Genomic DNA, 12,240 nt, shown 5'->3' on the forward strand with positions numbered 1-12,240 from the left:
GATGTATATATTTTTCTACTTTAAGTTTCTATATTGGTACTCCTTTGATTTCCTGAAAGCTTTGATAAATAAATCCAGTGCCTTCTCCTACCCCATACTGGTGTTTTGTTTTGTAAATGTTATTGTTTAGTATCTAAGGGTTACTGGTTTCTAATTTGATTCTGTTATGATTTCAGTCCTTCTACATATTTTGTTAGTTCTAATGGCCTAGTCTGTCATCCGTCTTGATGTGTGGCCCATGGTCATTTCTGAAGAGTGCTGCTTGTTGTAGGGTGAAGTGTTCTGTAAACATCACTTAAGTCTTGTTTGAAGTTTGTTCTCCTAGATCTATAACAATTTTCTGATTTTTTAAAAAAAAATACTCTTAAGAGAGAGAAGGGGGGTTTTTGAAATCTTCCAATTACCTATGTATGTAGATTTGCCCATTTCTTGAGTTTCTTATTAATTTTTGGGTCAGATTGTTTGTAGCTTTTTTCCCTTTGAGACATGGTCTCACTGTGTAGCCCAGTTGGCTTTGTACTCACTGTGCAACCTAGGCTAGCCTCTAAACTTGTCGAAATCCTCCTGCCTTGTCCTCAGTGTTGGGAATACAAGCTTTTGATATGTTACATTTATATAAAATCTGTTGCTCCTGCATTTAGAATTGCTGTCTTCTCAGTATATATATTGATCCTTTTGTCATAATGTATCTTTTTGTCCTTCTAGTAAATGTTTACTCTGAAGTGTACTTTACCTGGTACTATATTCCCTACTTTGTATTGTTTTGATGTTACATAATATCCTGTTCTAATATTTTCCATCTAGTCATGTCACAGTATTGTAGGTTTCTTATAAACAATCATGTGCTTAGGTCCTAGTTTTTCTGTGGAATTTTTATTTTGTTAGTTTTTAAAAATCTACTCTGCCAATTCTCTTTATTTATGTCATTTATATTTAGTGTGGTTACTGATATATTAAGAGTGTACGTGTACTGTTTTATTCTTTGCTGTTTTTTGTATTTTTCATTTTGTTATGGAGTTATTAGTGTCAGTTAGGGCCCTGGAAGCCATAACAAGCTAGGTTCAGCTACTCATCCTCAAACAAAGAAAAAAAAGCAATGGTGAGAAACAAAAATTATTCAATTCTTTTTGGTCACATTGGGAAGAGGAGTAAAGTGACCCTCCTCAGACCATCTCTGGGATCTGAACGTAAAGTCTAGGTTTAAGTAGGAGGGCGAGAGCTGTGTATAACCCAGAAGGCTGGCCAAGCTTCGCTGCAGCCCTCATCTCGGGTGTGCTCTCTGACGTCTGTCAGAGCTGTGAGAATCTGTCCAGGAGACCAGTGCAGCTCTGGCTCTGCTTCAGCCTTTGCCTTTTCCCTAGAAGAAACTCCTAGGGAAATTCCAGTTTATTTTGTATAAGCCAAAGGGAGGGTTATAAGTACCACTATAGAATATCTTTATTCTTGAAAAATGGTTAAAAAGAATGTTGGTTTTTAGAAAAATGTGTTATAAGGGGCAGGAGAGGGGCATGTGCAAGCCGTGGTACAGATGCAGAGATCCGAGCACAGCGTAAGGAGTTCTCTCCTTCCACCTTTACATACGTTCCAAGAGGTAAACCCGGGTGGTCAGTCTTGTGCAGCAAGCACCTTTACCCACTGAACCAGCCCCTGGATTTTTAAACTCTTATTTTAAAGCCCCATCTCTATGAATGTATCTATTTGTTTAGCTCTTTTAGCTGCTCAAATGAATTACACTCTATAGACATAGCTTACCAGTCTGCTTATGACATTATTTCTCAGGTCAGCTAGAGTACAAAACTTACCTCCTTTTATCTCCATTTATAATGTGTCTGTCCTAAATATTTTTCCTACATTTGAAGTGGAGCCACAGCAGACAGTGTTGAAGACATTTGCCTCCACCACCAGCTATTCAGCAGGCCCATGAACAGGAGGGTCTGTCATGTTTACTCCTGCTCTGTGTGCTTGCTTTCTTTGTGAGATCGCTTCTTTCTCTTGTCTCCATCTGTCTGAAGAATTAATTTCCTTTGCCCATTCTTTTAGGGCCATCCCCTGTGCTCTTAGCTGATTTTCTTGAGGGACAGGGCAGACACATTGTTTTGTTTTTCTTACCTGAAAAACTCTTAATCCCCCTTGTTTTGTTTGTAAGATTCTAAGTAGACAGATATGATTGCTTTCAGCTGTGGAGCAGCGTACCACTTTCTAGCTTCTAGGATTTATGTTGAGAAAATCTCTAAATCTCTTTTTACTTTGTATTGTTTTTCTCTGTAAGTGGAGACTCTCCTTTGTTTTAAATTTTCTCAAGTTACACATTTTGGCATCTGTGCCTTATCCTGTGGATTCAGTCAGCTTTCTGAATCTAGGAGTTTAACTCTTTTGATGTATTTAAGGAAGTTTTCAGCTATTTTCTAAGTATCCTTTCAGGTACCCTCTTTCAGAAGTTTGCCCCCACATAAATGGAAAATCTTTAATTACATTGTCATATGTCCTCAGTGCTTTTTAATGTTAGCTTTCATCCAGTAGGTAGGCGTCTATTTTTCTATTTTCAGATCCACTAAGTCTCTTTACCTGTGACATTGAGCCTATCTAGTGAATGTATTTTGGGGGTTTTTATTTCCTTTTTTAAAAATGTATTTACTAATCTTTCTGTGTATGTATACGTGTGGGCACACGTGCTATAGTACACCTGTGGAGGTCAGAGGACACTTTGTAAGAATAAGAATTTCAATTTGTGAGTCAGCTTTTTTGTCACTGTATTTATAATTACTCATTGAGATGGTTTTGTGATGACGTTATTTGATTCTTAGATAATTCTAACATCTGTTTATGGGATGACTGTTGGCTATTGCACCTCACTCATTTTGAAATATTCTTCCCCCCCACCCCCAGACAGGGTTTCTCTGTGTAGCCCTGGCTTTCTGGGAACTCACTCTGTGGACCAGGCTGGCCTTGAACTCAGAAATCCTCCTGCCTCTGCCTCCCAAGAGCTGGGATTAAAGGCATGCACCCCCACTGCCCAGCCATTTTGAAATATTCTTGCTTTGGTTTTGCTTTTAGTTTTTGTTTTGGGTTTTTTGGTTTGTTTGAGACAGAATCTTGTCACATAGACCAGGCTTGTGTCATACTTACAGAGATCCTTCTATTTGCCTCTAAATGTACAATTAAAAGCATGTGCCACTACTTCTGCCAAAATATTTCTGCTTCATTTCATTTCTTTCCTTTTATTTCTTGTTATGCTAGGAATTTTATGCTTACCTCCCCCCCCCCCCCAAGACAGGGTTTCTCTGTGTAGCCCTGGCTGTCCTGGAACTCACTCTGTAGTCCAGGCTGGCCTTGAACTCAGAAATCCGCCTGCCTCTGCCTCCCAGAGTGCTGGGATTACAGGTGTGCGCCACCACCGCCCCGCTCTATGCCTACCTTTTAAAGTTTCCATTTCTATTTTTATACAGTAGGGTGATAGTGATGATTGCTATTTGTATTTGGCTTTTTCATGTAGCCTAGGCTAACCTCATTCATTGTGTACCCGAGGCTAACCTTAACCTCCTACTCACCTCCCAAGTCTGGAATACGTTGCCATGCTCTGTTTAGTGTGTAGAGTGCTGTGGCCATTGGAAGACAACATAAAGGCATCCGTTCTCTTCTCCCACGGCATGGGACCAGGGGATCAGCTCATCCATCTGGCTTGGGGGCAAGTGCCTTTCACCCACGGACCATCTCACCAGCTCTGTTATGTATTCTGAATTTTTTTAATAGAAACAAAAACATTTTGGTATTGTGAATTTTGGAATCATATAGGTTTGTCATAACAGATCTTCTCTGGACACTTCTCTGTCAGGAGCATTGCCTTGTTCCTGTTTTTTCCTCCGAGAAGAGGCAGTTTTAGACTCACTCTTGGGTCTTCCCTAAAACCTCGATGTGGATGCTCAGGCTTGTCACAAGTTAGTGAGAGACAGTGGGCCAGAGTGCAGCAGGACTGGTCAGGAGTGTTCTGGTCTGCGGAGCCGCCCTCCTGACTGTCCCCTCGAGCCCCTCCGCAGGCTTTGCTGTCTGTACTTCTTGAGGTTTCTCTGCTGCTCAGTCTCTGCTTCCTGTCTAGGACGTGGGAGCGGAGGAGAACCCAGGGCTTCCCTGGCTGTCCTTCCTTCCTTCACCCTTTCAGCAGGGCTCTTTTACCATTTTTGTTTTTGTTTTAACAAAGTCTAAAGTTTGTAGTTAGAATTAGTAAAGTAAAAGAAAGAAAAGAGTGATTTTTTTTCCACCTCCCCAAAGCATGTATGTGGGACTCATTCCCAGATGACTGAAGATGTAGAAATGGATCCAGCCCTTCTGATCAGTAAGACCCAAGAGCTGTGAATTACAACCCAGTGTTATACCTAAAGGACCTTCCAAGAGTCACGCCTCCTTCTGCTGCCAGTGTAGCCACACAGTTCTCATCTGCATGTGAATATGTGACTGCTAACGTCAGTCCTGACCTGGATACTTTGTATACTGAATAGTCTACTGTTGTCACTCTGGCCCCTGACCTTCTACTGACCAGGAGATTTCTGGTATTTTGTCTTGTTTTACTTGGTGGCTATTGCTGCTTTGTCTGAGATACAGTCTTCCTGAAGCCAGCACTGATGTGAGTTCCTGGTCCTCTTGCTTTCAGCTCCAAAGTGTTGGGATTCTGATAGCCATGCCTAGCCTGGGCAGGGCTTTATGAACCTAAGTAGTTTCTTAAAAACAATATTATTAAACCAAGCATAGTAGTGCTCCCCTGTAATCAAAGTATTTAGGAGACTACTACTGGATCAAAGCTAATTCAGTCCGTATAACATGAGCCTGTCTTAAAAAGCACAACTACAGAAATATTTTAGCTTTTCTCCATGAATACCATGGAGCTGTTGCTTACAAGCTGGGTTATAGGAGACAGACGCCCATAACTGCTGGTCCATTATTGATGATATATTAATAAGAGACAAGTGGGGGCTGGAGAGATGGCCTAGCGATTAAGAGCACTGACTGCTCTTCTGAAGGTCCTGAGTTCAAATCCCAGCAACCACATGGTGGCTTACAAACATCTGTAACAAGCTCTGACGCCCTCTTCTGGAGTGTCTGAAGACAGCTACAGTGTACTTATTTAATAAATAAATCTTTAAAAAAAATAAATAAGAGACAAGTGAGTGGGCCTGGGTAACCCACATTCTCCACCAGCTTCCTGCAGGCTGGGGGTTGGGGGTGGGGGACTTTGTTTAGTTTGATTTGGTTTGTTTTTTTCCCTTTTGCTTTAATGAAATTAAAGGGGTTTGGATATAACTTGATCTTTAAGACTTAAGGATGTAATACCCCAAGCCAGGCATGGTGGTGCATGTCTTTAGTCCCAGCACTCAGGAGGCAGAAGTAGGCTTATCTGTGATTTGAGGACATCTAGGGCTGTGCTTAAAGACCCTGTCTCAAAAAAGGCAAGGGGTGGTGGTGGTGACGTAGCTTGAGTGAATGAGAATCATGAAGAGATAGGTTCCCGGGCCACTCATGTTGAAGACTGACAATGACATACATGTTAGTGCACACCTGTAATTCCACTACAGAGGCAGAAAGCTTACCTAAAGTTCAAAGCCGTCCTGGTCTACATAGCAAGGCAAATTCAGAACTAATGAACAGCTGTCAGGGAACCTAACAAAAAAGTCCCCCTGGGGCTTGTGTCCATGCGTGTGTTTGCAGGCTTTTTGCATTTTTCTCGTTCCCTGAGCACCGAATGCTTTTCTGAAGGACCTGAGTTCAAATCCCAGCAACCACATGGTGTCTCACAAACATCTTGTAATGATATCTGACGCCCTCTTCTGGTACATCTGAAGGCCTCAGTGTACTTAAGATATAATACTAAATAAATCTTTTTTTTTTTTTCCCGAGACAGGGTTTCTCTGTGTAGCCCTGGCTGTCCTGGAATTCACTCTGTAGACTAGGCTGGCCTCAAACTCAGAAATCCACCTGTCTCTGCCTCCCAGAGTGCTGGGATTACAGGCTTGCGCCACCACTGCCCGGCAGTACTAAATAAATCTTAAAAAAAAAACAAAAACAAAACACCCAGAGTACGCGCCAAACTGGAAACAGACTGATGGTGTCATTTGATAGTTTGCTCCTTTACTGGTTTCAAGATGAAGCAAGCCTGGTGCTCTGTCCAGTCTGAAACAGCTTTCAGATGACGGGGATCCCCTGTAGTGACTGCTCGAGGGAGAGTGGAGAGGGAAAGTGAGGCTTGGAGCTGTAACTGACTGGCACTGCAGAACACCCTAGAACACCTAGCAGTTTGGGTATTCCAGGGAAACGCTTGCCCTTAGTCCAAGGTTAAAGGCTTTTAACCTTTTCTCTGCTACCCTAGTTGTGTCCTGAAGAACAGTCTCCCACCAGCCGCTTGGCTCCTAGTGACTATTTCTCCCTCACAGCCTTGTCACTCACTATGTAATATGTACTCACATTACTGCTGAATGACTACTCATGTATATGGTCTGCTGTTCTCTATCAGTTCCCATTTTCTACTATAATTCTTAACTTTTTATTTACTTTTTGATTGATTTCTTTTGACTCTTTCCACCTCCCCAAATTGGCTTTTATCTTTGAACCTTCAAATAAATTTAACTCTAAATTGTAAATAATTGCCAAGCACTAGACTAATATGCGCATAATAGCTTTATTCTGGTTTACCTAGTAATAATCTTAGTGTGTAGTTATTGTTAAGGTTTCTGGTTCTGATGATAAATATTGCTTGTTTTCATATACATCAGTGGTATGTGATATTTTTTCTTTCTTTCTTTCTTTCTTTTTTTTTTTTTTTTTTGCTCCTTGGGGGTATCCTTCTCTTCCCTTTCTAAACTGTGATCCCTGCATGGGTATGCCTTGTCCCTCATCGTCTGTAGGGTTCTATGGCCTACACGAGTCTGATCTTGACAAGGTCTTCCAATTACCCACTACCACTTTCATCGGGGGACAGGAGCCAGCACTTCCTCTTCGGGAGATCATCCGTCGGCTAGAGGTAAGAACAGTTCTTGGAAAAATCTAACAGATGTCAGACCTGGCTATTTGTTTGGTTTTGGTTCTGTGTTTTTTGGTTGGTTGGTTGGTTGGTTGGTTGGTTTTGGTTTTTTAGATTTTTTTTTTTTTTTTTTTTTTTGGTTTTTTTGAGACAGGATGTCTCTGTATAGCCCTGGCTGTCCTGGAACTCACTCTATAGACCAGGCTGGCCTCAAACTCAGAAATCCGCCTGCCTCTGCCTCCCAGAGTGCTGGGATTACAGGCGTGCGCCACCACCGCCCAGCAGTCCTGTGTTTTTAAGAAAGTAAAAGATAATATTTTTTTTCCCGTTTTATAGCTAGAAACCTACTTTTCAATTAAAAAAAATTTTTTTTTGGTATAGAATAGAGTTTATTCAGAATAGGGGATGGGAGTTATTGGGAGAGAGAGAGAGAGAGAGAGAGAGAGAGAGAGAGAGAGAGAGAGAGAGAGAGAGGAGAGAGAGAGAGGAGAGAGAGAAGTGAAGTGGAGGCCGGCCATGACCACATGGAGAGGGGGGAGGAGAGCCCAAGGGGCAGAGAGGTAAGAGTATGTGGGAGAGCGGAGCACAAAGAGCCAATTAAAACATTTTTAAAAACTGTTTTTGAATCCCTCTAGATTTTATTTCAGGTGCAAGTTGTCATTCTGAAAAATGTCCTCTAACCTTTATACAGGCCTCAAGCCAGTGTGCACTACACAGTGGTGGCTGCCCCTGTTCTACCACTTCCTTTCATTTCTCCCTGAACTTTGTTAGTACTTAGGGACCCGTTTGTATGCACTGCCAACAGCAGCTGAGAGCCTGACGTGTGTCAGGCTGCTTGTGTGTTGCCCGTCTCTCTTGGACAAGGTTTTACCTGAGCTCTGTATATAAGGGCAGCTGTGGTGCATGTTCCAGAAGAGAGTGGATTTGCTGAGAGGCCCTGGACCATTATTAGATGTTGCTGCTTATGGTATTCAGATTCATGAACCCAGTGTGAAACAGCCACAGTCATGGAACTCTGAAGGGCACCTGCCCTGGTTGGACGTCAGAGTCAGCCTGGGTCCCCTAAGTCAGAACCTTTCCTTCCCCCAGTGATTAATGTTTATTCCAGTGAGCTCATCTTTTGCATGTTCCAAGTCTACACTTAGCACAAGTGGTAGAAAATATTTGAATGTCAGGGGGGAAACTTTCTGTGTCCGTCAAAAGCATCTCAACTAGGAGCTGCCTCATCTGTGGGCCCTTCACAGGAGAGCAAGAAGGAGAAACTGCTTGTATCGGTATCAGGAAGAACAGTTAAGAAGGAGTGATAAACTTGAGGACATGTTTAACTTGGGGTCTCACCTGTGTGTTACTGTCAGCGCACTGACTATGCCGTCTAAGCCTGCCTCCTTCCGCCTGGGAGCCGCCTGTTCCCTCTTGAGCACTCGATGCTGGGTGGTGATGGGATGCACCTTTAGTTCTAATGCTCAGGAGGCAGAGGCAGGCAGGTCTCTGAGTTTGAGCCAACCTGGCCTACAGAACTTGAAATGCCTGAATAGCTTTTAACTATTGAAATGATGTGTTTAATATATTGGCTCAAATAAAATAGGAAAATTCATCTCACCCACTTCTACTTGGAAAACTGAGCTTACTGAAAATATATTTGCTAAGCTCTGTTTGTGCCACAACTTAACACATGCACACATCACATGTAAGTTAAGTGTCACAACCTGTATGACAATGAGAGGGTTTATGTGCATTCCTTATTTTGAGTTGGGGTTGCTCTGTGGATAACAGTTATGGCTTAGGCTTTCTGGGTTTCGTGTATTTCTAGTGGCTCCTATTGGCGTGGAAGTTCTCCCGTCCAAACCACACAGATAATGCCCCATACAAGCCAGTTCTCCCATAAGAAGCCGTGTCCCAAGTGACTGGGCTTTTCTGTATGTCCCAGCTTTCATCTTTCTTACTTACTAGTGACAGCAATCAGATGAAAGCCATTTACACCAAGAACCTGTGTCACTTTCTAGGAGTCTTGATGATATGGGCACACACCACCCTCATACAAACCAAAGGCTGGACCTAGGCAATAGACAGCTGCAGAGGTCAGCTCAGTAGTGACCAAGGGAAGTCTTCTGTCCTCAGCACTGCCCCATCAGGAGGACACATATGGCAATGAGAGGCAGATACGCCAGTTGTTGGTGTGCTAGGAAGACATTTGGTGTTAATAGCTTCTCTGGGGCTGAATTATACAGAATCACACCTTACTCTGCTGTCGTCGTGTGCAAAACCTGAGACATGACGATAGGTTGGTGAGAGCTATGAGGCTCTGGATAGCTTAGTCTAATTTAGAAGTTCCTGGGAAGCAGAGGCAGAAAGATCTCTCAGTTTGAGGCCAGCCTGGTCTAATAGCAAAGTGCCAAGCCTGCATAGTGAGACCCTGTCTCAAAAAAACTGAAAGGAAAAAGAAATGTCATATATATTGATTAAAATACCTTTAATTTCAAAAGTCTTCCCAGCAATATGATTTTTCTTTTGGCTACAAAAGCTGTAGTATGTTGTGAACAGAAGTTTAGGCAAAGCCTGCTTAATCCCCACTGTTCAAAGAGCAGGCATCTGACCATAAATTCAATACGCTTTTACCTACCAATGCCAGGTGGGCACATTTGTGTAGACCAGATGAGTCCCTGGGCACTCTGAAGATGGCTGAGGTTGTGGGTCTTTGGCATCGCAGCATCGGACACCCCGCTGTTGCCTTGCTAGCTCAGCGCTGCTCCTGGCTTGCTTTCTTGCCCATGGTCTGGGCCTCCAAGATAGCAGTGTAGATGGTAAAGGCTCAGCAAGGACCTCGAGTCTGCAAGAACGCTGGAGCTGGGCATCCCTGAGGGGAATGAACACGGTCCCTCCAGTTTTATAGCTGTCTCTCTTCCCTGCTTAACTTTCTCTCCCTAAGAGCCAGCTCCATTGCTGGTCTCCACCTTTGCAGAACTGACTGTCCCTCCTTTCTCAGGTGTGATTCAAGTAGACTTGCTGGATCTATTCAAGACCTGTGCTTTCATCCAGGCATGGTGTCACATGCCGTTGTAGTGGTGGTAGTGGTGGTGGTGAATACCTTTAATCCAAGCATTTGGTAGGCAGAGGTAGGTGAATCTTCATGAGTTCAAAGCCAAGTTGCTCTACATAGTGAGTTCAAAATCTTTAAGCAGCCAACAAGCTCACTGGCTTTGCTCCTCATAGATGGTGGACATGCTGTAAAGACAGCCTACCTTTCTTAGAAAAGGATCCAGTCCAAAGCTAGCATGGTCTTTGCTACTTACCATGAAGATAATGCGTTTGTTGTTCATTAGCCTGACCCTTATCTCTCAGGTTCTCAGTGTACCCTGACCCAGATGCTAAGAAAGTGTTACTTGGCTCTGTTAGAAGGACCTCAGGAGCTAAGTGTGGCTGATTCCGGAACTAGGGAGGCTGAGGCAGGAGGATTGCAACTTGATTTCTGCCTTCTGTCACAGTACCTTGCATGGGAAAAGGAAGTTTGCTTCCCTCTGGTCTGAATAAGAGGGCAGTGGTATCTTCATAGAGTTCGACTGGTTTAAACATACCCTTGCTGGTATGGAGGGTGGTGGACAGGCAAATGGCCTATGGCTGGCACACTGGAATGCAGTCCATGTTCGCCAATGACTCTTGTGTCCTTGTATCTATGTGAACAGATGGCCTACTGCCAGCACATTGGTGTGGAGTTCATGTTCATTAATGATTTGGAGCAATGCCAGTGGATCCGGCAGAAGTTTGAGACCCCTGGAATCATGCAGTTCACCAATGAGGAGAAGCGGACCCTGCTGGCCAGGCTTGTACGGTCCACCAGGTAAAGAGGTGTGGTTTTGGCCATGGGTGCCCAGGCCCATTTATGGGGTGTAGGTAGCCTGTCCTCCAGGCATGAAAATGACTATAGCAACAAGTATGTGTTAAGTTTGGCCAGGAGAATAGAGTTGGCCTGCATTGTACCCTCTTGTCACTTGAGAATGCTTACAATGAGGCTGGCTCTATGGACACTGCTCCTCAAGTTACTTGGTTCTCCATCCAGGTTTGAGGAGTTCCTACAGCGAAAGTGGTCCTCTGAGAAGCGCTTTGGTCTGGAAGGCTGTGAGGTGCTGATCCCTGCCCTCAAGACAATCATTGACATGTCAAGTGCAAATGGAGTGGACTATGTGATCATGGGGATGCCGCACAGGTACTTGAGGCCCTCGGGGCCTGGAAGGCACAGAAGGCCCAGCTGCTCCTTCATGGGGTGGAAGATCTGAGAGTATTAAGATGGGTTGCTTTTCAAGGGCCTTACACTCTCACATCAGGACGACTGCAGAGTCATTCTCCAAGCTAAACATGCTTACACTTGGATTTCATTCTAGAGAGAATTTTGTTCAAATTAAATCCAGGTGGACATCATAGTGTGTGCCTATAGTCACAGTTCTTGAGAGGCTAGGACAGGAAAATCACAAAATTGCAGTCTATCCTGGGCTACAGTAAGTTCTAAACTAGCTTTTGCTACATAATGAAAGTGTATCTCGTAGTAAACCAACCCCAGTGCCATTCCTGCTATCTCACTTGTAACAGTGGCTGTTCTCTGAGATTTGGGAGAGGCGGGTAGCTGGGCAAGTAGTTCTGCACTTTCTGCCTTTCTCTTGTCTGTGGATTTTGGCTCAACAAGCCCAATGGCCAGAGAGTTGCTGTTCGTGTCAGCTTTGAATCACAGCAATTCTGGGACTACAAACCAAGGAGCTCCTGTGTCCTGGGTAGGGGCAGGGTGGAGCAGCCTTGTCCTGGGGCTTACTCACTGTTCCCTGTGTCCCAGAGGGCGACTGAACGTGCTTGCAAATGTCATCAGGAAGGAGCTGGAGCAAATATTCTGTCAATTTGACTCAAAGCTGGAGGCAGCTGATGAGGTGAGGTTCTGTATGGAGATATGTCCACTGCAGTTGTCTCAGCTTGCTTGAGACCCCCTGGAGCCACAGGTTTCTCAAAATCCTCTTAACTGAAGCTCTGCTCTTGCACACCATTTACAGTTTGCCTTCCTTATTGGAAACTGCAGCCTCCTCTACCCTGCAACCTTATAGTCCTCCTGCCGGGGCAAGAATATTCCTTCTGCCCAAGTAACTATATATTTGTGCCTGGGAGTCATACTATTGGGGAGAGTCTCCTATCCTCCTGCAGTTAGGCCCTAAGAGTCAGAATCCCATATGTGGACCTGCCATTGAGAATGAACCTCT

At 43.9% G+C, this 12,240-nt stretch overlaps 1 protein-coding gene across 3 annotated transcripts in view; it reads left to right on the top strand.

Annotated features, from left to right (window-relative positions):
- Positions 1–12,240, top strand: part of Ogdh (oxoglutarate dehydrogenase) — a 66,174-nt gene that overhangs the window by 38,475 nt on the left and 15,459 nt on the right. For all 3 annotated transcript variants that reach the window (XM_052199618.1, XM_052199615.1, XM_052199616.1), the window contains exons 5-8: positions 6,891–7,006; positions 10,687–10,841; positions 11,061–11,207; positions 11,826–11,916. In XM_052199618.1, the coding sequence (XP_052055578.1) occupies positions 6,891–7,006; positions 10,687–10,841; positions 11,061–11,207; positions 11,826–11,916 (509 nt within the window). The remainder of the gene's footprint in view (positions 1–6,890; positions 7,007–10,686; positions 10,842–11,060; positions 11,208–11,825; positions 11,917–12,240) is intronic.

Source organism: Apodemus sylvaticus, chromosome 11 (assembly GCF_947179515.1).
Source record: "Apodemus sylvaticus chromosome 11, mApoSyl1.1, whole genome shotgun sequence".
Classification (NCBI taxonomy): domain Eukaryota; kingdom Metazoa; phylum Chordata; class Mammalia; order Rodentia; family Muridae; genus Apodemus; species Apodemus sylvaticus.